Source organism: Microtus oregoni, unplaced genomic scaffold, assembly GCF_018167655.1.
Source record: "Microtus oregoni isolate MIOR12 unplaced genomic scaffold, Mior012 000013F_ref0000133, whole genome shotgun sequence".
Lineage (NCBI taxonomy): Eukaryota > Metazoa > Chordata > Mammalia > Rodentia > Cricetidae > Microtus > Microtus oregoni.
This window is the reverse complement of record NW_024543072.1, coordinates 1,245,550-1,271,335: the sequence shown is the minus strand read 5'-3', so window position 1 is coordinate 1,271,335 and position 25,786 is coordinate 1,245,550. Positions and strand designations below refer to the sequence as shown.

Genomic DNA, 25,786 nt, shown 5'->3' with positions numbered 1-25,786 from the left:
ATCTCATTATGGGTGGCTGTGAACCACCCTGTGGTTGCTGGGAATTGAACTCAGGACCTTTGGAAGAGTAACTAGTACTCTTAACCTCTGAGCCATCTCTCCAGCGCCGCACTGCTATTCTTACACCTGATAAACTCAAGGATCCCGATGGCAGACTTTTGTTAACTGTTCACGTCAGCTAGCATGTCTTTGTGTTGTTGATAGTCGAGGAGGAGAGATGATGAATGGAGACGGAAACAGCTATAAGACACAGAGGTGAAAACATCCGGTCGGGCTTTGACCTATGAGCATGGCACATGGAATGTAACAAGTAGTTGGTATAAAATAAATGTCTGCCTGTGTTTTGTGAATCCTGAAGGAATATGGTCACCTCAAAAGAGCAGAACAAGGGAGCTGGAGAGATGGCTCAGAGGTTAAGAGCGCTGACTGCTCTTCCAGAGGTCCTGAGTTCAACTCCCAGCAAGCACACGGTGGCTCACAATCATCTATAATAAGATCTGGTGCCCTTTTCTGGCATGTAAGCATACATAGAAGGAATGTTGTATACATAATAAATAAATAAATCTTTAAAATAAAAGACCAGAACAAAAGCACAGAAGAAAAATAAATGTAAAGGGAAAAGATAAAAAAATACAACTCAATGGCTCACACCTTTAATCCCAACACTCGAGAGGCAAAGGCAGGTGGATCTCTGTGAGTTCGAGGACAGCCTGGTCTACAAGAGCTAGTTCCAGGACAGGCTCCAAAGCTACAGAGAAACCAAAAAAAAAAAAAAAAAAAAAGGCAACTCACTTAGGACACTAAAATACTTAGGAAGTTAAATGTTTACTTCAGTGAATGTAGAAATGATCTTTTGGTTATCGTGGTAAAAACAGAAATGTCCGTCTTAGGATTATTAAATATGATTAAATCATATAAATAAAATGAAATGTATTAATGAGGAGAAAACGTCTCTCTAGCAACCAAGCATTACATGGCTTTTACTCCAGACGTGTGAAGCATCCACACTCAGTGTTTCCATTTCCGCGTGGGAAAAACCAGCCACTGGTGAGCAACGTCATGATGCCCGTTGGCTTTGCTCAAGAACAGGGGAGTAATTCCTAGGCTTAGCTCAAGGAAGGACTGGAATGCCTGAGTCACACTGAGCCATCCATCAGAAACCACAGCGGGGTGAGATTCTGTCTGGGGTGACTGCCAAACATGTGCTCAGCGTTATTTGTCTTGTAATTTTGTGTAAAAACTTTAAAGTTTATCATTAAATGCTCACTGCACTGGACTAGGGCATTTGTCAAGTATGATAATTCTTTGCCGCATATTTGTTCTTTTTCCTCTTATACTCAGATATTCCTTTAAAAATATACGTGTACATGGGATTTAGTTTTTGAGACGGTATCTCACTATGCAGCCTAAGCTGGACTTGGACCCACCATGCTCCTACCCCAGTCTTCTGAATGGTGTGATTACAGGCAAACTCTACCTTATCCAACTAAAATATATTTCTAAGCACAGCCTCTGAAATAGACGTCATTTCAGCATGCCATTCTCCTGGCACACAGACACAAAATTTCATATTGGCCCACCTGTACACACACACACACATACACACAGGCACACTCACAGAAACACATGCTCTTTCACCTTCCCACATACACAAACACAGGGCACACATGCACACGAACACAACACAAAAGTGCAACACACAAGCGCATGTACAAGCGCACATACATAAACCCTCTAGCACACCCATATAAACACATTCACGTATGTAGAAACATGTGTGCACACACTATCGGGAATAGAAGGTCATAAAGGACAATTAGAGTTTAGATACATGTGCTCATTTGACTATCCAGGATGAGACAAAGATGGCTAACACTGGACAGCCAGAGGGCCAGAGAGCCAGTGACTCTGTTATATAACTACTCCTGGAAAAATGCCACTTATTGTATGATTCTGTTTGAATACAGCCTAGAGAGCAAAAGCTTCAGCTGTCTATCTACTGGCCTGTGTGTCTAATTCTGTGCAGGCTGTGTGATGATGTGTTCTGGGTACCTGCCAGCATCTACCTGTGTTTCAGTAAATAAAGCATATCGAATTTGCCTATGGCTCCTTAGGTCTTTAATTTCCCAATTCCCTGTGACCTTTTTCCTTTTGTGGTATTGGAGCTCAGACCCAACACACACACACACACACACACACACGCACGCATACGCACGTACACAAGTATATATATACAAATACATCATGCAAATACACATGCATAATCACATGCACAATAAAACCACACACATACATAAGCGTATCCACAAACATGTACATAATACATGAAAACATACACACAAAACCAAATATAAATACAATTATGTACCTAAATATATGCACAAATAAATAGGATTCCATCACACAAAAGGTGAGAGGGCAAGGAGCTGAAAGGTGAGAGGGCTAAACCACAGGAACGAATTCGGAATTAGCAGAAATGTGAGTAGTTCCGCATTAGTTGAAGCGTGAAGAACAAGATGGGAAAGACACAGGCATTGAGGTTGGACTGGCAGGCAGGGCTAGATTGTGAAAAGCCTCACTAACAATGTAAGAGGATTAAATCACTAACTAGAAGGCAAATGGGCAAAAACAATGTTTGTTTCCCAACACAGGGTTTTTCTGTGTAGTAGTCTGGCTGTCCTGAAACTCGCTCTGTAGACCAAGCTGGCCTCAAATACAGAGATCCAACTGCCTCTGCCTCCCAAGTGCTGGGATTAAAGGCGTGCACTACCACGCCAGCTAAATGCAATGTATTTAAAAGCAGGAAATAGTGCAGTGCGGCCAGGCTTATTGTTAAATGCAAAGGGGTTGCAGAGATGGCTTGGTGATTAAGTGTACTTGCAGCTCTTGCAGAGGATCCAATTCCAGTTCCTCACACCCACAAGTAGCTCACAGCTGCCTGTACTCCAACTCAAAGGGATTTGATGCTCTCTTCTGGCTTCTGTGGACAAACGTGCGTGCACGCACACACACGTTAAATAAAACTTTTTTTTTTTTAAAGAAGGCAAACAGCAGTGGAGAGCAGAGTGTATAAAACTGGCAGCAGCTGGGCCTTGAAAGCAGCAGTAGAAAGGAGGGTCCAGGGACTGACGTGTTTGCACAGGAAATGGAAAGGCGGATGAGGAAACGGGGTTCTACTGAGCAGTGGTGCAGAGAGCACAGCACGAAGGCTGCCAAGATGGCTCGGCGGTTAAAGCATTTATGCTGTAGGCAAAAGGGCTGGACCTGGGACTCCCTAGGACCCACATAAATGATGGGTGGGTGTGGCAGTTCACCTGTAATTCCAGCCATGGAAGGCAGAGACAAAGGATCTCCAGAACAAGGTGGTTAGCCCAGACTGGTCATATTAACAAGCTTTGGAATTGACCGGGCACCCTTTTCAAAGACTAAGGTGGAAGAGTGATTGAGATAGAGTCCTCAAATCAATCTTAGGCCTTGACACACGTGCGCACACATGCACACCTCCTCTGCACACACAGCCTCACACACACCACACATATACGAGAAAGGAAAAACAAACACATGAGATGTTAGACGTTCACTGTACAGACCAGACCCTAGGTCACGTGAACCCGCTTCAACCATACAATGAAGGCTGGGTGGTGGTGGCACACGCCTTTAATCCCAGCACTCGGGAGGCAGAGGCAAGCGGATCTCTGTGAGTTTGAGGCCAGCCAGGTCTACAAGAGTTAGTTCTAGGTCAGAAATCAAAAGCTACAGAGAAACCCTGTCTTGAAAAACCAAAAGAAAGAAAAGAAAAAATCGAATGAGGAATGAGTACTAGCTATTGCACTCAGAGTTAGAGCAGGTCTAAGATTAAATGGAGGGGAGATATTGCACTTAAAACAACCCAAAAGACCTGTGTGAATGGTTGTTATTGTAGTCTCAAGTGTCAGGGGGTCCTAGGTAGCTTGAGAATTAGTACTGTTTCTGCTTTTTTAGCCTGCAACCAGGGTTGCACTTAGAACAAGGATACAACAGTTTTAAGTGTGGCTCCAGGCAGGCAGTGGCTGTACCTGTGAACAAGTCAGAGATGCAGTCTCAGACCTCGCAGACTAGTTAGGGCAGGGCACAGACTAGTTAGACCTCACACAGACTAGTTAGACCTCATACAGACTAGTTCAGGCAGGGCACAGCAGCGATGTTCTCAAAAGCTCTCTGAACTGACTCTATCGCGTGGTCTATCATGAGAATTGTTGATTTCAACACTGAAATTGCTGATTTCATTCATATTATTATTATTATTGGTTTTTAGAGACAGGGTTTCTCTGTCACAGCCCTAGCTGTTCTGGAACTAACTCTTATAGACCAGGCTGGCCTCGAACTCAGAGATCCGCCTGCCTTTCCCTCCCGAGTGCTAAGATTAAAGGTGTACGCCACCACCACCTAGCCTCAGATTATTTTTTTAAGGTACCAGTATTCCTCCTAAATCATAGAAAACTGGCTCAGTTTCATGAGACATTGAATCTCAGAACATTAAATATGACCCAAACTCTGGAAAATGTGTCTGCCACCTAACTGATATACTCTCACGAATCATTACTATCACGCTATTTCATTCACTCCTCATAAACATACAACTATTGGCAAAATAACATCACTTGATTAAAGCAATCCACTCTGCTAAAACACAGATTAGCATGCAAATCTCCCAACCGTGGATTTTGTTGAACCAGGTTATTTCTGCAATATCATATTTTTCCAAAATTAAAAAGTACAATTTAGTATTGTTAATTTGGGTTCAGTCGTTACTAAAATTAAACATATATAGTTTTTTGTGTGCATTTATTTAGTTGCATGTGTGCACATGCCTGTACATACATGTGCATCAAAGAACATCCTGTGGAGTGTCAGCTCTCCCTCTATCATGATTTGCAGGGAAAGTAGTTATTTACTCCATCACATGTGTGTGTGTGTCTGAGTATGTGTATGTATGCATATACATACATATATGTGGTGTGTGTATGTTTCTGCTGCTTAGAGAAGCCAGGAGGGGGCAGCACACCCTGGAACTGGAGCTATGGAGTTATAAACAATTATGGGAGCCAAATCTGGGTCCTCTAGGGAGCAGCAAATTCTAACCACTGAACAATCTGTCCAGATCTGGGGAAATTTTAATGAGTTAAACCTAGGGTCTTATGCATGCTGGGAAAAATTACTGTCGGAAACCTCTGAAATTAAATTAGGGCAATGACCTGTAATCCCAGGACTTGAGGTGGAGGCAGAAGGATCAGGAGTTCAAGGCCAGCCTCAGCTACATAGTGAATTGAAGGCCAGCTGACCTACATGAAATGCTATCTTATTAAAAAGAAGAAAAAGAAACAAAAGAGCAGTTCTTTTTTTCGTAAGCTTTATTTTTATCACTCTTATCCACCACACATCGGGAAGCTATCAACAGTGCATCGCATGGTGAGTCAGTTCACAACAAAACTCAACAAGGCAATTGTGTTTACAGAGGAGTTTTCAGCAGAAGTCCGCAATGCAGCTCGCTGAAACACAGTGCTCACACTTTATAGGGAGGTGGAGATAAAGTCCTCTGCTATCAGTAAGAAAACAGACGTCTGAAAGAGTGGTATGGAAATCAGAAATTTAGGGATTTGAAAAAAGAACACCTTGGTACTAAAACACATCTATCTACATTTATAGTCCCACTTAGTTCAAACAAACAACAACAAAAGCCCAACCATTCACAAGCAGTAAAACACCATGAAAAACAGAATCATGGCATCAAGAAGTGCCAAGACCAACACACTACTGGCACATGGGGTAGACTGTCAGAGACGGCCCCTCGCTGCGCACTGTCGCGCTCCTGTCTTCTGAGGTGAAGGTAGCCCAGCAGGAGCCAACGCCTTAGAACTGGCTTTGGTTAGGTGATCTTTCACGTGTTTTTAACCAGACCTTCTATGCCCAAAGCATGTTTGCAAGGGAAAGCAGTAGTAGGTTTTCATATTCAGAACCATTCACTCCGGTGCCGACATAGTCTCAAGTTCAGAAACCATGAAAAGGTATTGATAATAAAGGAATTCCTAGGAGTGACAAAAAAGATGGAAAAGATAGAGCCCTTTTTAGGAGGGGAAAAAAAGCCTTCTAGCCCAGATCTGAATCTACTTAAAGGAGATTAAGGAATGTTAAAGTATTTTAAGATTTTTCAAAATAAAGAATGAAGAATGAAAAATAAATTCTGATGGAAAAGATTATATTCTGCTAATTACAGACGTGAAGATTAAGGTTTTTAACATAATAATAAACAGTACTTACACTTCTTTTCACAAGGTGCTGTAACTCTGCAGTTAGTGCATACTAATGCCACTCACTTCCTGTGCAGAAGGAAGACAGATGCTGACCTTCAGCTTCCTTCTGAGTCTCAATTTGCAATAGTAATAAAGCACAAATGCCCAGAGCTGGAATCAAATACTTTACAAAATTAGGACAAACTCAATATGGATATTTAATCTGGCCTCATAACCCTGACAACAATCTGCTGGGGAACAAGGATGAGGAATGTGTCCGAAAGGCAATGTTTTCATGCTACAGGTAATAACCTAGATTTTTAGATTGTGAACTGTATGCGGAAGTTATGTGAACTAACGCAAGTAAGTGAGTCACTTTCTTCTTTTCTCTATCCATATTAATCATTCTCTTCCTTACTCTTAACTCTTGACAGCCTTCTGGTGACCCGCCTAATAAAATAACACAGTAAATGTAATTCAAGTAACTGAAGAGATTCTGAGAGGAGCTGACAGAGAAAAGGAAAGTGATTCCAACCAAGGATTTTATTTTATTTTTTTATGTGCATTGCTGTTTTTGCCTGCAAGTATGTCTGGGTGAGGGTGTTGGATTCCCTGGAACTGGAGTTAGACAGTTGTGAGCTACCGTGTGGATGCTGGGAATTGAACCCAGGTCCTCTAGAAGAGCAGTCGGTGCTCTTAACCCCAGCCCCCCAATGGAGGATCTTGAAGAATTACTAGAGGTACACTCCCTTATAATAGTGGCTGCAGGTGGTAGTAGCCTGTCTACACAAGTTGCTCAGTAAGAAACAAACAAAAAAGTAAACAATTCCAGTTTTCTTCTCAGAATGTAACTTGCTTTCATTATACAGAGAAGTAGAATAAAGCTGTCTTTTGCACAACAGAGAATAATGGTCACTCAGGCAAGTAAGAGCATGTCTTGTTACCTTTTCATTAAACACTAGAAACTCCGTTCACAGAACACACATCAATTTCTCTTCACACTGTTGTGACAGCTACCTAGTTTAATACTCATGCAATTGTTTAATGAGGTTCCCAGGAACGCCAGCATTTAAAATGGTGTTAACAAACACAACTGCCTTGGCTACAACTCTCTGAAAGGCACAAAAACAGCAAATTTAAAGCAATCATTCCTATAAGCAGCACAAGAAGCAGGGAAAGTGCTGAGCTACAGATAATAGTTTATCAGGATAACAAAATTTGTGTAAACTTTTGTGTTTGTCTTATATCCTGAAAAATTCCCTTAATGATCATCTATAAAGTTTCCTACAAGAGTTGGGCATGATGGTGCACACTGTGATAAGCAGCACTTGGGAGGCTGAGACAGGAAGATCCTGAGCTGGAGGCCAGTCTAGGCTACACTGTGAAACCCTGTCTCCAAAAAGCTGTTTATTCTAAATGCTCCCTGGCATATATGTATTTCTTTGACAGCTCATTTCTTCTTAAAGTCATAGCAAAAATAGTCTAAATTGTTTACCTTCTTAAATATCTAGTACCTGCCAGCTGCTGGTCATGGTATGAAGCACTAGTCACCAGACAACTTTAGACATAGTGAACACCATTTTGGGAAGGACAAAAATCATGATCCATCCTGTGGTATCAGGTGAAGAAAGGATCAAAATTCATTACAAATGGGGGGGGGGGGGGGCGGGACTCTAAAAACTAAAATATCCAAGCTTCTCCATGATTAAGAATCTAAAAATCCAAACACACCCAGATGAGCTCCACATGACAGAGACTCAAGATCAGGGTGTTCTTTGAGGAAGTTAGGACACCAGGTGGAAAGACCACAGACCCCTACTCAAAAGAAAGGCGAAAGCTGAGCACCTCAAGAAACAGGATTTCTTTTGAGCTAGCAGTGACCAAGGACTGGTCTGTATGTGACCACAATTTACAAGAAATAGAGAGAGCTGGAGCAATAAGGTTTGAGGAAAGAACCCTAACAAATGGAACGAGATCTCAGAATTCGATGTGCTGGATAACTGACCTTTCCATCCACATGCAATACTGAGATATATCAAGTAGGAATAGTTTTACACATACATACTTTTTAAGTAAGCCAAGGAAATTCTGGACTCACATGACTCAATCCAAGTTATTCCAAGAAAAGTGACAGTGTAGTCGTCACCTGGAGCTTTTGCCCAGATGAGGTTTAATATTCACCAGGAAACACAAGGCACTTGCTCATATGAGCCAGCTACACATCCAACAGATGGAAAGTCACGATGTGATCCTACCTGTACCCTAACCTGAAAAAAAAAAAAGCTAGCCCGTACTCTTTGAGTAAGAGTCGGTAGACCACACGGCTACAAGGGTCTCCCTGACTGATTCCCTCACCCACTATGCTGTTCTATGACGATGCTCATTTTCAAAAACTGCTGAAAAATACAATGCTATGTACAATAGGCCTAAGAAGTCAGAGTGAGAACTACCAAAAATGATAACAAACTGTTCGCCACCTGCCTTTGATCAACAAATTCAAAAGAGCCATGAAACAGTTCTGATGAATAGTCTAACCTGCCTTTAAAGTTACTCCGCAGCTGAAGCCCGTACTTGAGGGAAAGTCCAGTGTAATAAGACACCCGCAATTCTTCTGCACTTCTCTGTGAGGCAGCATGGTTGGTGGCAGGTTAACATATCTCAACACTCTTTAGCAGCTATAGATGAAAGAGAAGGCTGTGCTTCTCTCAATGAAAACAGAGGCAGATGAGTAAAACTATATTAGTCATATGATTCTAAAAGCAGCTGTAAACTTAGCTCAGGAGACAGCACAAAGGGAGATTTCCCAAAGATAGCTGCTGTGCTAATGGCCACAAAGGAAGGAGGGTATCCAGTGCTAATAAACCTCATACTGAGGTGCCCAACACTACTATTCTCTTCTAAATATAGTATTAGAGTTTTTATCATGGCTACTAGCCACCTCCTCCAAATACTTCTCAAGAATGCAAAATTCCCCAGGGGGCAATCACTTTCTATGCCTGATCTGGGACATGTGCCGCAGTAGAGTAGTACCATGGAAGAATAAGGAAGGAAGCGGGAAGGCAAGAGGGATGGAAGCACAAATACTAAAATAGGGAAAGAAAAACTACCTGAGATAAAATTTGCCCCCAGAGAAAGGTGCTTATATGAATCCTTGCCTCTTTACCTTGCCTGGTAAAAGAATTCTAGGTTTTTAATAACTTCAAAGAATTAAGATTTCTGTGCATATATTTATTGTGAAAATTACATCTTTTATAACATTTGGTCCTATTTAAGAAAGTCCTCATGGTATCAGAGGAGGGAGACTATGCAGCTGTCCTCTTTGGTAAATGGGCTAAGAACTAGCAAACAATGGTTTAAATTATAGGAGGGTAGCCTTTGTTTTCAATTTTGTGGCTTCAATATAAAATATTTAATTCAATACATTTACTTGGGCCCACCATTTACTTCCTTAGTTTCCTCAAAATCAAATTAGCATCGTCTGCAGTAAGTCTACAGAGTCAAACACGACACACATTTATAAGTACATTTGCACTGATGAGGATTACAGAAGGCTAAGTGCAGAAATGTTAGCAGCATCCACCCGACAGAGCTTGGAAGCCTATCTGCAGTTTATTTGCAAGGGTCTTTTTTGTGAGACAGGGGAACATATGTCAACCATACTTGCTCTTCCAAAGAACTCACTTGTACCCTGTGACCACAGAAGCAGTCCCTGATGTAAATATTTATGCTCTAGGAAAGCAAAGGGCTTCACAGTACATGCTCTCTAATTCTGACTTGAAAACCACCCAATCAATTCTCAAAGAGCCTTCTATCTAAATAACATATCAGGGACCATGATGTAAGACTATGACATAATCCCCTTAAAACAAATTTAACCTCATAAGAGGGAGCTCTGAATAATTTGATTTTACTAACAAATGTTGGACAATGTATTTTTCAACAGGGTAAAATAACTCATCCTTTAAAATGCAAATTGTAATGGAGCTTTCAGGAGCGTACATGGCTCGGACACGAGAAGACTATATAAGCAGGCTGCTGTCAGGGAAAGACACATGCTCTTTCCTAAGGAAAAATAAATAAATAAAACTTTCATTTAGGTAAGGAGACTGGGAAAATTCCAAACTGGTGTACAGTCTGTGGGTTATTCTGTACTTCCAGTGCTTTACTAAGTTACAGCTTTCAAAGCAACCCACTACAGAATAGGAAGAATCCACGCTCACAATCCTCAAGCCACAGTCCATCTGTGCCCACAAACTCATGACAACAGGCGCCCTCTAAACAAGGACACATCAGATCACTACAGAGCTTTTAGAAACTCAGTTTTGATTCCTTTCTACTTCCACCTCATAATATCCCAACCTTTCTTTACTCCGTTACAGTCAAAAGCCCTCCAGCTGCAGACAGAGGCAAAGGGGACAAGGGATGAAGGTGCAGGGCAGCAGGGAGGACACAGGGAGGAAAGGATCCATGACTACCTTCTTTGCACTTTTCTCTTTTCCCTTCACTATACAACAAACTTTTTTCTGATCCACCTCAATTTCCCATTACAGCAGAAAAAAAAAAACTATATCTGAAGAAATTTTACAATTATCACAAGAGGTTCAGTACAAAACAAGATGAGTTAATCTTGGGTCTAAAGTAGACCAAAGACTGGGATAATTTACATGTACAAAACCTTCTTTGTTCCAGTCACTCGGAAGAGTTTCAGTGTAACCCTGGTCTAGACTCCAGTTTGTTCTGCACTTTTTGTTATTTACATTCTATCAGTCAGACCAACTTTCGAGAAACCTGTTTGTCAAGTCTCACAAGTGTGAAACAGGCAGGAAGAAATGGTTATAGACTGTATTAGCTCACAAAACTCACACTATAAAGTACACTGACTCCAATTTCTCTATTCTTTCACACCTGCACACCCACTCAAGCACACATACTAGACATAAAAATTGTGCAAGATCAAGCATCAGCTTTCTATTGTAAAAGCCTTAATAGTAATTTTAAAAACATTGATAGGCTCACTGCAGTTTCTTCAGAGGAATATTAAGTTCTACAGTACTCCCTTAGAAAAATTCACAACTCATTGTTAAGAACACGGTAGGTAACTGCTGCTTGACAATGACTTAACATTATTAGAGCATCCAGTGCCAGCTAGAATAACAATGAGATACACCTGACAATACAAACAAATAATCTGTGATGTCACCAACCCTAACAAATTTGTTAATAATATTCACTATGACAAATTACTCATCATTGCTTCATCATCACATGAAATGACATCTCTTTAGGTTACATACTAAAGAGCAGCACCTGCCCTACTGCACAAGTTAAGGGTGCCCACATGGGTGCTCTAACCCCCTCAATGTATAGCTGAGAGGTCTTGTCCTACTCAATGCCAATGTTTGCAATGCAGTCACTGTTTGGGCAATGGCTGCACATTAGTAGGATTAAATAAATGTACAAGGTACCCTTTAAAATGGGTAAAGGGGTGCTCCTGCATTCAGCTGTGGAATATCCAAGAAATGGAAGAGGAGAAACAGGAAATAGTCCTTAGGTTACTAATTAAAGCAAGGTTTGATACAGGTATCCCCTCTTGTAGGCACTCAGCGGGTAGAATGTAGCCACAACAAACTTTCCATCAAACATCCTCCCAGTCAGCAATTTCTGAGCAGCTTTGGAATCCCCAGCATTTGCGTACTCAACAAAGACCTGCGGGAGGTTAGAGAAGACAGCATCATTTCACAGCAGTGAGTTCAGATTTCGATCAGTACTTTAATGTCTACCCAGTTACATGATACAGAAAAACATTAATTAAAGACATGTGAGACACTGGTCCTTTAAGATCATAACTGAGTTGGAAATTCATATTGCCTGGTATTTCACTGTACCTTTCTGGCATTTACACCAGTGTTTACCTGTGTATCACAGCTGCCTACAGTATTCAAGCTAGTAATATCCCAGGTTTGTAGGTCAGCAACAACAGACTACAACATGCAGTCTAGGTGTTTTGTAGGCTCTAGCATGCAAGCATAAGTGTGCTGTGTATCAGTTTGCACAACAAAATCACAGAAATACATTTCTCATACCATTTCCTATTATTAAATGACACAAGTGTGTATCACTTGGGGATTTTGTTAAAATACAGACTTTGCTTCTATTAGTTCAAAGTATAGCTTCAGTGTCTGTAATTTTTTTAGAAATTAATTCTCTGTGTGTGTGTGTAAGCCAGAGGATAACTTTCAGGAGACAGTTCTCTCCTGCCACCTTATAGGATCCTGCAATTGAACTTAGGCCATCTAGCCTACCCACAAAAACCTCTACCCCAAGTCATCCTACCTGCCTGTGTCTGCTTCGTCACATTTCTTAACAAGCTCTGATGGCAATGCTGATAATCCACTGAGCACACTTTATAGTAGGTTAAAACACTTCCTTAGAACTCAGCTCAATTCATCAAATTCTTAAGAGCTATCAAAGACAAGTTAGGTGAAAAAGCATACGAGTTTTAGTGAAACTCAAAGGAGTAAGAAGTAGTAGATGACAGAGCCAGGTAAGGATGTAGAGCCCAGAGAGAAACTAACACCACAATAAAGAAATCTACACTCGTAGAAGTACGTGATAGAAAAATATCTGAACAAAGCTACTAGCAACTATGCCTGTCAAAATATTTATACAAACTACAGACTGAAACTATAATAAAGAAGTTCAAACCCAGTGATTTCCTTTCCTGGAGCATCTGAATCCTTCCCAAAAGTAGAGATTGGAACAAGGAACCATGGACATTCTCTTTGCTGCCCTAAGCAAAAGGACAGGGAATGGGAATGATTTGGAACGACTTGTTTTCAGTTATCCCACACATCAGAAAACTAATTAGATTCAAGAACTGCCTCTCTGCTCTCTCTGTCACTTACTCATTATGTCAAGAATTACCACCTGGCGATGGTGGCGCACGCGTTTAATTCCAGCACTCCGGAGGCAGAAGCAGGCAGAACTCTGTGAGTTCAAGGTCAGCTTGATTTACAGAGTGAGTTCCAGGACAGGCTCCAAAGCTAAAGAGAAACCCTGTCTTGAGAGAGAGAGAGAGAGAGAGAGAGAGAGAGAGAGAGAGAGAGAGAGAGAGAATGAGAATTGAGGGAGGGAGGGAAGAAAGGAGGGAGGAAGGGAAGAAGGAAGGAAAAAAGGAAGGAAAGAAGGAAAAAAGAAAGAAAGAAAAGAAGGAAAGCAAGCAAGCAAGCAAACAAAAAAATTCAGAGGCCTTTGAAAGCAATGTGAAAATGGATCCTCACCTTCCAGTTAGGTTCAGACAGGGTCCCAAGTCACCCAAGCTGGCCTAAACATATTTTATGTAGCAAGAAACCTTTCAACTTGTTTTTCTGCTTCTGCCTCTGCTTCTCAAATGCTGGGATGATAGGCATGTGCCACCATGCCTAACTCTTTTATACACGTTCTTCTGTGTTTTCAAACTAATTCACCTACAAATTCAGGCACATTCCCAGTTTTCACCTCTCCCTGTACAGGAACCCTTCTCTCATTAAAAAAAAAAAAAAGAAAGAAAAAAAAAAGCCAAGTTCGCTTCCATGGAGTATAAAAAAACATTTCTAATAGAGCTTCATATGCATGCATGTGTATACGTGTGTGTGTGTGTGTCTGTCTCTGTGCGTGTGCACAGGGGTGCAGGTGCAGGCCAGAGGCTGAGGACAGGTGTCTTCCTCAATCACTTTTCCACCTTTTTTTTTTTTTAAATGACTTATTTCTCACTGTCTAGCTACAATGGATGACCAAAAAACCCCAGGGATTCTCCTGTCTCTGGTTCCTCAGTGCTGGAATTGTAGGTACATGACAACACATTTGGCTTTTTACATTGATATTAGTGATGTAAATGGGTCTTCATGCTTGGACAACAAGTCCTTTCCCCTCTGTGCCATATCCTCAGCCCCTAATACCCAATCTTTTATGGAATATTCCTAGGTGACCTATGATTAGTCATACCATCTCATGCGAGTATTCTGTTAAGCATGGTGTGTGTGTGTGTGTGTGTGTGTGTATACATATTTGTATTTTTGAGATAGGGTTTCTCTGTAGCTTTGGTGCCTGTCCTGGAACTAACTGTTGTAGACCAGGTTGGCCTCGAACTCACAAAGATCCTCCTGCCTCTGCCTCCCTAGTGGTAGGATTAAAGGCGCGCACCACCACCACACGGCTGATGTATAAATTTATACCTAAAGAATTTGGACCTCTGATAGAATTTTCTAAGTTTATATATATATATTGGAAAGTGGAGAGGTGGTACTAATTTTGCTCCTTCAATATAACTATGTTTAAGGTATGCACTGCTCTTGAAGACAAAGCAAAGATTAACCAATAATAACACTAGCCATATATATATATATATCGATGTCTCACTGGTCAAATTACTTGCCCTAAACAGTAAAGGCTGGAGTTTGGATCCCAAGAACCCATGTAAAATGACAGGCAGCCATGCTGCTTTGTCTTAATTTCATCCTCAGAAGGCAGAGGGCCAGAAATCCCTGGAATAAGCCAGTCCAACAAGACTAGCCATATTTGCAAGCTCTGGGTTTAACGGAGAGACCCTGCCACAATAAAGAGGAAAAGAAATGGGGAATGATTCCCAACATCAGACTTAGGCCTCCAAATGTACAAACATGCACGCACACAAACGCACACACACACGAAAATGAAAATAAAAAGTTAGGTAAAATGATACTTGTCAGCTATTCAGAGACCTCATTTCTAAAATATGTTATTAATTGAAATAAAAGCATTTCCAAATGGCCAATGAGCTATAAGATATTATCTTCAATCAGCAGCATGGTGGTGGCATGCGTCTGTAATTCTAGCACTCAGGATGCTGGAACAGGAGGATTTGGTAGAGTACATAGTCAAGTGATGGCACCACTCCAGATGAACATGTCCACTGGGAGACGGTCGGGTAAGAGTGGCAACCGCTGCGCAGAGGCAGGGGCTGCTGCTACACAGTCTACACTCTACAGGGCAGTTCCCTCAAAGTGATATGCCTTGAATGTTAATAGCGACTAGAGGAGAGACCTGAAATGTATTAGAGTAATGTTCCGTTTCTCCAAAAGTAAAAATAACATAAACAAAGCATTTGCATGTTCTTATCCTTTTTTCCTTGTGATTTATTAGAGAGAGACCTTCTAATAAAAATGATGTGATCACAGTTTTCACCCAGACAACTGACTGAGGACGTATGGACCATCACAGGCTGGTCAAACTGAGACACCGCTCAGGAATGAGTCTCCACCCAGCAATGCTGTATTTCTTTAAATCATCACTAATCATTTTTATTGTAGTCAGAACCTAATCCAACTGGTTTTTCAAGTGTACTTAATATGAACAAAATTGAACCAATTAGCTCTCTAATTAAACCTAATCGAAATGAACACACAATTCAGCTTGTGTCACTGTCTACAATGGCTCAAAAGTACATTTTTTAAAAACAGAGTTTAAGTGACTACAAAAGTCAAATATACTGTAAAATTTCTAGATGGGTAAAAAGCCTAAGAAAGTAATTATAATCTATACCGAAAAAAATTCTGTACACCTTCCCACAGAACCCATCTAACACACAATTTTAATAGTCTCCAAATAATTCTGCAATTATAAAAAATGGCTTACTTGTCCTCTGCCAGGATTTTCCTTTGGAACAAGCAGAGAAACCACTGGTCCATATTTCTGACACTCCTCTTTGACATCTTCTACAATATCTGGTGAGAGAACCACATAACAGCAGGCCGGTTGCCACGTGAGAATGCAGGGACACACAGCTAAGTAGGGAAGCTATTTTCCTTACCTTAGGAAAAAAAGCTTAAAATATATAAAGTCAGAGCATTAACAATTTAATAGTCTATATTTAATGTTTTAAACTTCCCAACTGTCATTCTGTTTTTCCTGTTAAAGTCAACCAGCACCATGAAGTTACTACTGTATCTGCCAGAGTGTTATCAGCGCACACAAGCAAATATAATTTTATGTAGTTTAAGGAACAATTTCCACTTTAGTGTTTCTTAAGTATATCTTTGTAGTTTTCTAGATTTTATATTTATTTTAACTTATTACTTAATTTAATTAGTTTATTTAAGTGTTTTAACTGCAGATATACATGTGCAACATGTGACTGCAGAGCCCCTGAGGACAAAGAGGGCACTGGATCCTCTGGAACTGGAGTTATAAGACCACTGTGAGCTGCCATGCGACTGCTGATCCACCTCTCTGGACAGTTTTCCATATTATTAAATGAAATATTCTCATTTGGTTTTATGACTATGTACTTTTGGACAGTTTACTATATTCAAGAAATTACCCAATGTCTCCCAACTGATGACTACTCAACTATTTCAAAAGTTCTTGATATTGTAGACAATACTATTTACAATTAATTTCACTTCATTATTTCTTGCAGCTGATATTCTAGAAATACCATTGCTAGGTCAAAACTGACATAAACTTGCAATGCTGTTACAATTATCAGGCTGTCTTTCCTAAGGGTCTAACATAAACTCTTTTAAGCAGTGTAATCAAAAATTTGTTTTCCTATTCCCTATAGTTTTTGCTGTTTCTGTGCCCAGCAACAAAGACATAGCAGTTTGGATTGAACTGACATAAACTCACACCTTTCTACCATAAATGTTTATTGGGTGCCTACTATGCATTCTTCCAAGCATGCTACAATCCAATTCTTAATCACAGTCATCAAGCCTGTTAGGTATGTGCACATTGGCTACTGTTACAATTTTAACTGTTTTCCACAAGTAAGTTAAGATACAATCATGCCAAGCTGCTGCCCCCTGAACATGGCACACTTTCTACTTGATGTTACTTCTTCCTACCACTCACCTTTTAGGTAACTAATCATTGAGCTCAGCTGTAACCACTTCAGTGAAAGCCCTCACTTATAACTCAAGCTAGGCTGAGCACCCTTTTTCTGTTGTCATTTGTATGTGTTTCTCTTGTATTAAAAACAAGAAATAATCCCATGTGTTTGAATGAAAAGACTGTTAAAAGGCGCAGAGAGAGAGAGAGAGAGACAAAGAGAAGAGAGAGAAAACATAAATGACAGCACAGAGGAGGGACAGAAAACAGATCAGAGACAATCTTATGGGTAAATATTAATTTGGTAAACTAAAATGTCAGAGTCCAAATGACTTTATGAATCTACAAATCACAAATATTTGAGACATCACAGAGTTCAATGGCCTGTTTAAATTTTGTGTTTAGAGGGGGCTGAGAGATGGCTCAGAGGTTAAGAGCACTGCCTGCTCTTCCAAAGGTCCTGAGTTCAATTCCCAGCAACCACACGGTGGCTCACAACCATCTGTAATGAGATCTGGTGCCCTCTTCTGGCCTGCAGGAATACACGCAGACAGAATACTGTATACTTAATAAATAAATATTAAAAAAAAAAGAAAAAAATTTTGTGTTTAGAAAAAAACAGAAGAATCCTATGAATAAAATTCAAATTATACAGACATTGGTCATATTGTGTGTGTAAGAAACACTACAGTGAAATTTGGAAAGCACTAACCTTCATATTCATCTTCATTTTTAAGATAATCATCATCTAGCACATTGAGGAGTCTGAGCACTGGAGTTGGAAGCATCACCAGATCTTCAATATGAGGGGCTGTGAAGGTTCATGACAGTATGGTTAAATGTAATAAACTGAGGACCTGATCAAATAAGGAACCTGAGAATATATACAGATAATTGCCAAAAGACCGGGGAGGGGACATAATGACAGATACAACTTACCAAAAGGGATGCTAAAGAATGGGCTGCACAATGCCATCTCAGCAGGAATCCTTCTGCTTGGGTCATCATGAAGCATGCTGAAACATAACAAGTCATTATGATTACTGCCAGATCTTCTGAAAGTAAAACTATCAGAAAGACAAAACAAACTCAGTGTTCATCTCAGCACCTCCTTTATTCTCGTGGATTACTGAATCATTCCCCCGTGGAGAACAGAAAGATCACCTGAGTAACAAAACCATGAGACATTTCTGACATAGTATCATGCTATGATTTAATGTTTCTAACTAAAAAATGAAACAGGAAAGCAATGCACACGCTATAGCACAGTGGGGCAGGGGCTAGACAAATGTTTGAGATAGCACAAAAAACAAAACAAAACAACAACAACAAAAAAAAACCAGGCAAACAAAAAGCAAAAACAAAAACCAGAAGATAGTAGTAGGGTAATTGAATCTTGCCAAATTCTCCTAATCTTAAAACAATTTTATGTAAAAATTTATAGGCAATAATACCAGAAACGGCCGGGCGATGGTGGCGCACGCCTTTAATCCCAGCACTCGGGAGGCAGAGGCAGGCAGATCTCTGTGAGTTCGAGGCCAGCCTGGTCTACAAGAGCTAGTTCCAGGACAGGCTCCAAAGCCTCAGAGAAACCCTGTCTCGAAAAACCAAAAAAAAAAAAAAAAACCAGAAACAGACTATTGATATATATTTCATTTATAAGAAAGTAGAGAATAACAAAAGAAAGTAAGACAGGAGAACAAAACAACAAGCCAAACAGATATCATTGGGAAGTGCAGCAAGCCAATTTTAAAAAAGCAGATTAAACTACAAGGGACTACTGCACTTATACCAGGTAAATATAAATGAGTCTCTGGGAAATCCTAAGAGCAAGAGTAACCCAGAAACTAGGATTTCCTAAAATAAGCAGCCAAGACACATGGAAAATTCCAGTGAGAAAAAAATATTGGGAAAAGAATTCAAATGATTAAAATGGGGGAAGACAGGAAGACAGACAGAGGGTAAGTAAGATTTATTAGAACAAAACCAAGGAAGAAGAGTCAGATTGCAGGATAGGGAAAAAACACACCTTTTCCCCTCTCTTTTGTGGCTATGAGACAACATCTCACGAGTAGTTTAAGGCAGCCTCAAACTACAGCTCTCCTGCCTCCACCTCCCAAACACTGGGATTACAGACATGCACCATCATGCCTGGCTTTTCTTTAATATTACATAAAAACAGCAGAAGAATGACACTTATATAACTAGAAAGGCTATCTTAATTGCTCTGCTTTGAGACAATGTCTCACTAAGTAGCTCTGGCTGGCCTGGAACTCTCTTTGTAGACCAGGCTGGCCTTGAACTCACAGAGATCCTCCTGCTACTGTCCTGGAGGGATTAAATCAGTAACACAAATACAAATTTAAAAAGGAAAAAAAATACTTTAACTGGTAAAGTCTGAAAAGCAAGTTATACTACGTCTAACATACCTTTTGATAAGGTCTCTGAGGTGATAGGCTGGAATTGCGGCATTCACCACTGCTTTACTGGCAAATATATGATCAATAATAGCAGAACTGTTTGCCTAAAAGAGGGATAAAAGTCTTCCTTAGGTTATTCATCTCAGCTTGCATTTATTGAGCAGTAGCCACGTGGCACTATTCCATGAGTAACATGCGATACCTCTTCCAAGAACTTATAATCTTAATGGAGGAGACTGCATTATAGTGAATTTCTAGAGGCACTAATTAATATAATACCTGGCACTATTAACATCTTCAAAACTCAAGAAATCACATTGAGATGAAATTTTATGAATGACTGTAATAGGTGGGTCATAGTGCCTAATGATGAGTCTTTGTTAGTATTTAGGTGAAATAAACTGTCACTGAGAAAAAGGAGGAAGCATGAGAATGTTGTTGCCTTTGTTACATTATCCACATTCCATTTGTAGCCGATAGATAGCACTTGCTCCTTGAGCACTGTGATGGTTAATCTTCAATGTCAATTTAGAATCACTGAAGACACTGGTAAGGTATACTTCTTGGGTACACCTGATAGTGTATGTCCAGAGATTAACTGAAGGGAGAAGGCCTACACAGCATGTAGGCAGCACTATCTCACGGGCTTGAGTACAGAATTAAGGAAAAAGGGAGACAGCCAACCAGGCACTAGAATGCCCCCTCTCGGCTTCCTAGCCACCAGGATGCAAACTGCCCTGCCACATTGCTACACTCTTCCTGACAGCAGGGACCAATCCCTCTGAAACTGTGATCCAAAATAATTATTTCCACTAGATATAAAAATGTAACTAACAATATGCAGTGAATACTATACTAACTCAGAATGCACAACTGTGTAAATAACAAACATTCAGACATCCACAATAACTAGGATCTACTGGTTACTTTCCATGGACCACACACTATGCTGAAAAACTATGCCAACATTTCTTTTTTAGTTTTAGTACTCTTATAAGATATTATATTCATAGTCTTCTTACATTACAGGAAAGTAAAAGGTTTAATGAACCTAAATAACTTAGTAAGAGTTGAAAGTAATATACAGTTGAGCTTCAGAATCTATGCTCACACAAGCTTGGCAATTTTGCCTCTGCAGAAGGTGATAAAACAGATTATGACACTTTACCTAGAGAGACATACATTTGAGATTCCATTAGTATATGTCATGCCTCCAAATTTCACACAGATTTGAGTGTGACTTATCTCTGACGTGCTCTGGGCCAACTAGATACAGTTCAAAGGGCCTGAACACAGTCTAAGCTAATTTAAATGGCTGACCCATATTCAGATAGACACTAAAGAACACTTGGCTTGTTAGCTATTGGGAAATATCATTAATAGAAAGAAAATAACATTGGTTTTATGCCCATATATGTCATTTTTTGGGCCAATAATAAATTTAAGGTAATCCCACTAGAGAGTTAGTGTATTCTTTCCAAGAATCACTAAACCAGAAATCAGTGACTAGGGTTTAGCACAAATGAAACTATATTATAATGGCCACCTACTATTTGTTAGATGTTTGTTTGTTTATGCTTTTTCAAGACAGCATTTCTCTGTGCAGCCTTGGCTATCCTGGAACCCGCTCTGTAGACCAGGTTGGCCATGAACTCAAAAAACTGTTTGCCTCTGCCTCCTGAGTGCTAGGATTAAAGACATGCACCACCACTGCCTGGCAGCTAGACATTTATTATTAAAATATTTAATTTCAAATACTTATTGCTTAAAACCAGATTCAACGATAATGTCAAAGTATTACATACAGAGATACTGAGAACATCATCATAATAAAACATGACAATACATCTAGAAAACTAATTAGGATGAATTCCTAACTTAGAGACATACAAAAGTTCATTTCAGCCGGGCGGTGGTGGCACACGCCTTTAATCCCAGCACTCGGGAGGCAGAGGCAGGTGGATCTCTGTGAGTTCGAGGCCAGCCTATTCTACAAGAGCTAGTTCTAGGACAGGTTCCAAAAGCTACAGAGAAACCTTGTCTTGAAAAACCAAAAAAAAAAAAAAAAAAATTCATTTCAAAGTCTGAGGTTTGGAATTTAAAACCATGCTCCCGCAATACAACAAAAGCAGTAATCGCTATACCAGTCACATAAGCTAACTAGACAGTGCAGAATGTATAACAGCCTATGGAACAGTAATAAACACAAAGTACTATGGTGCTATGGAAAGCTTCTAGAAAGAGAAGCTAACACATGACCTGGAACCAGCTATATTATACAACTCTAGCAGCCAATAGGACTGTTCAGAAAAGTTAACAAGATTGTGCTATAAAGTACCTTTTAACCGTAAAGCATTATAAAAAGACTATTATTTAAATTAATACCTATAATTTTGCTAGTAATATTTCTAAAGCTAAGATAACTAACTTGATCAACAAAGGAAATTTCTTTTTTGGGGGTGAAGGGGTGTTCAAAACAAGGTTTAGAGCCCTAGTTGTCCTAGAACTAACTAGCTCTGTAGACCAGGCTAGCCTCTAACTCACAGAGATCCACCTGTCTCTGCCTCCCCAGTACTGGGACAAAAGGCGTGTGCCACCATGATCAGGGAATTTCTTTTGCCAGTTTGGGAAAATACATTCAGACATTTCAGCAAATGCTTACTATACCCCAGGACCTAGATGAACAGCTGCGAGGCAGCAAGTCAGTGCATCTGAAGCTGTAGGAATAAGGAGAGGCACTGAAGTACATAGAAAACATGAAGGAGAGGAGGCAATCAGATTCTCTGACCAAAACCAAAGAAAACATCATAAAGCAAATTACTAAACTGATGAAGACCCCAAAGCAAAACCCTCGTGCACTTTACCTTCCATTCCTGAGATCTGACTGTATGTTTCAGTTTCATTCCTGAGAACATTTCCAGTAAAATGATTCCGAGGCTCCACAGATCAACAGCTGAGGTACATTCTGTATCACTCTGCAGGCCAGCCTGGGCTAAGCAATTTTGCAGTTCTGCTTCTGGAGCTCGATACCCGTCTGTCTGAATATACTTTACATCCTACGAAGATGAAGACACACTGCAGCAATAAGAAGGCTCTCACTTTCCATCCTTCTCTATCATTCTTTAAAGGCACAGCAGTGACCGACAAAACCAACACCATAAGCTCTAGTCCTCATCTACCACAATCCTTCAGCTCCTTTTAAGTGAGGTTAGCACAGAAAAGCTGCACGCATTCCATACAGTTGCTCAAAAAGAAGTTGTTTTTTTAAAGACAGTTTCTTACCTATTATGATAAAGACCCTCTGCAAAACCCTGATAAATCATAGAGAAATAGGGATTTGCCTGAATTGTCACATCTGCCATCAGTCATGGATAAGAGTCCCAACACCAAAGAAACAGGAACAGCAACCCGGCAACTCACCTAATGCTGACAGACAGAAAAGCTTTCTATGTGGGCTAAGCAAGCTTATTAATTTCTGAGCTTTCAGGAGACTTACTAACTCCTTCTACCTGACCCAAATTTATGTCCTTGTTTCACAGAGCATCACTGAAGTTCTTTTAATTTCTCTCAGAAGCACCGCGGTACTTTGCAAGTGTCCCTTTAGTCTCTAAACTGCCACTGTTATTAAAAACATTTGGCTTGGATCATCAGAATTTATAATGGAGAAGAAAAGAATCTTACTTGATTGCCTTCTTTGAAGCTAAGTCCAAAGTCAATAAGCTTAAAGCACTCATTCTCTGCACTCCACAGAATGTTTCGTGGTTTGAGGTCTGCGTGGACATAGCCCTCGTGGTGAAGGAAAGCAAGGGCCTCCAGAACATCTCTGGCACAATGCTGTATCATCCACATGGAGCAACCCTGGTGACTGGAATATAAAAGCAATTCCGAAACACTGACATCCAGGAGTTCAAGCAACAGACAGCGTGATGGCACATTTGGAGGTAAGTGTATGGTAAAGACTCCATATAAAGTCACTACAAAAAGAAAAAAATTACAGTACTTTAAACGTCAAATTCATAGTAACTCACTACCAAAGTAGTTACCTCTTCTATATAAAATCTAATTTTTATGTGTGTGTGTGTGTGTGTGTGTGCGCGCACACACACATGTGAGAGCTACTATTATAGTAAAACAATGGAATTTCCCTCTAGGTAGACCTTATTTACCCCCTTAAGAGCTAATCCAGTTGGTGGGTCGATGACGGTCTAAGGGTCTAGCCCTAGCCATGCTAAAGAGGTAGGAGGTATATTAGTCCTTTCATGAGATATTTATTTCCCCAGAATTCCTGCCCCTGTCTCTTGCAAAACAAACCATGCTTTTCTTAATCACTTTCTTAAAGGGACCTCCAGGCTTTGTGGTTGTGTGACCACCCCATCTCCCTACCAAACACGGCTGGCCCCCACACTGGCTCGCCACTGGCAACATGGCTTCTTCTTTTATTTTCATTTTCTCCTCCTCAGAGCAGCTGCTGAGATTTCAGCTTGCCTTCCCTGGGATTTTTCTTTTAAACTCCCAAAGAAATTGTCCTCAAGCATTTCCCCAGTGTCATGTGACCACTGAGGCAGTATGCCCCCAAATCTCCAGCAAGACTGGGAACCGACCTCGGGTCCTCTACAAAAACAGCTGAGCTACCTCTTGCTCCCTCCCAGATAAGGATAACTATGATCAGCAAGAAACTTCCACTATTTTCCAGTGAGTAAACTCTTTGGACAGTGGGGTTATTTAAATTAAATAAAATGCTGTATATGGCAGTAGTGGGTGAATATGCACTTAAGATGTCAAGAAAAAATTATTTAAAGTAAAAACCATAATATTAAGTAACCCTTAAAAACAAATTGATTGGTTGATTCATATCTTAAATAGTAAATAAATAAATCAAGACATTGCAGATAACATTTTTTTGTTTTGTTTTGTTTTGTTTTGTTTTTCGAGACAGGGTTTCTCTGTGGCTTTGGAGCCTCTCCTGGAACTAGCTCTGTAGACCAGGCTGGTCTCGAACTCACAGAGATCCGCCTGCCTCTGCCTCCCGAGTGCTGGGATTAAAGGCGTGTGCCACCACCGCGTGGCTGCAGATAACATTTTAATGTAATCTCGCAGGGAATCAACAAGTAAGGAGGCTTGCACGAATTTTCCCTGACAAACATCAAGGTTATGGTGATACTCCACTTAGCAAGCTTAACAAAAGAAAAACACTAGTATCCGAAAATTCTTCTGCCAACAAAGATGTATTATAAGAAGGTCTTCAATTTATCCATGGATTCTGTATACCACGATGTATAGCCAATACAAGCTTGCATTCTGAATATCTGAGTCACGAAAGTCTTACTGGAGCAAACACAGAGCTCCTAAATTTCACTCTTCCACAACTTGTAGGTAATACGATATCCCCTCTCTCAAATCCACACTAAATATGTAGCATTTGAGTTGCTAGTATGTCATAAGTGGTCACTGATGTCACTGGATGCCACAGTCCTAGAATATTTTCCATTTTCTATTGGAAGGAAAAGATGCAAAAATTTCCACTCAAGACATGACAACCTAGCAAAGGAATGCCTTTCGCTGCCGAAGGCATTTCTCTATATGCTACTAAGTATAGGCTGAAAACCGAAGCACTGCTATGTGATAATCACCTCCACCATACCTCAGAGCGCTGCAAAGGAAAGGCGGAGGGGAAAGGGACCTGCAGCGGGCGATAAACCAGTGAGGCCCAATCCTCTCCTCCCACCTAAAAGGACCAAGGGCCGGAGGGGCGAGGGCGGCGCTGAGGACAGGTATGCTGGGAGCGGGACCTGGGCAAGAGACGGGAGACGGCCACAATTACCGATGTTCCTGTGACCCTGCAACTGCTCCAGCGCTGCCCTCTCTTTGCGGAAACCATACTCTGCGGCCGACGCCGCAGCCCCGGTGGTTCCCGGAGGCAGGAACTGCTTGAGGGCTCCGGGGGGCGAGCCCGGGTTGCCGCAGCAGCGCACCCGGTACACCGAAGCCGACGAGCCGCTGCCTAGGCGGCTCTGAACCTGCCACAGCCGCCCGAAGGCCTCCAGGAAGCGCGGCGGCTCGGCGCCCCAGGCGCAGCCGGACCCCGCCATGGTGTGGGCTGGGGCGAGGACACGCGAGCCGACACGACGCGCCAGGCAGGCCCGCGGCTCCCGCCGTCACATCCCCGCCCGGACCCGCCGCTCCGCAGGGAGGGGCTCGCAGAGCCAGTACCGACTCCCGGGACCTCAGGCCGCCATGACACCGGAAGCGGGA

General features: G+C 41.0%; 1 protein-coding gene across 3 annotated transcripts; it reads right to left on the bottom strand.

The window, feature by feature from the left end:
- Positions 1-151: 151 nt before the first annotated feature.
- Positions 152-25,786, bottom strand: LOC121455000 (serine/threonine-protein kinase Kist). 3 transcript variants are annotated; one of them, XM_041662463.1, is made up of 8 exons: positions 25,356-25,786; positions 23,216-23,508; positions 22,399-22,590; positions 19,544-19,638; positions 18,054-18,130; positions 17,827-17,925; positions 15,921-16,009; positions 152-240 (listed from the first exon to the last, which is right to left on the bottom strand). In XM_041662463.1, the coding sequence occupies exons 1-8, from the start codon at positions 25,621-25,623 to the stop codon at positions 175-177; spliced, it is 1,179 nt and encodes a 392-aa protein (XP_041518397.1). In that variant the 5' UTR covers positions 25,624-25,786; the 3' UTR covers positions 152-174. The 3 variants fall into 3 exon arrangements, with proteins under 3 accessions (XP_041518397.1, XP_041518396.1, XP_041518398.1); XM_041662462.1 differs by lacking the exon at positions 152-240 and adding an exon at positions 8,538-11,975; XM_041662464.1 differs by lacking the exon at positions 152-240 and adding an exon at positions 12,613-12,731.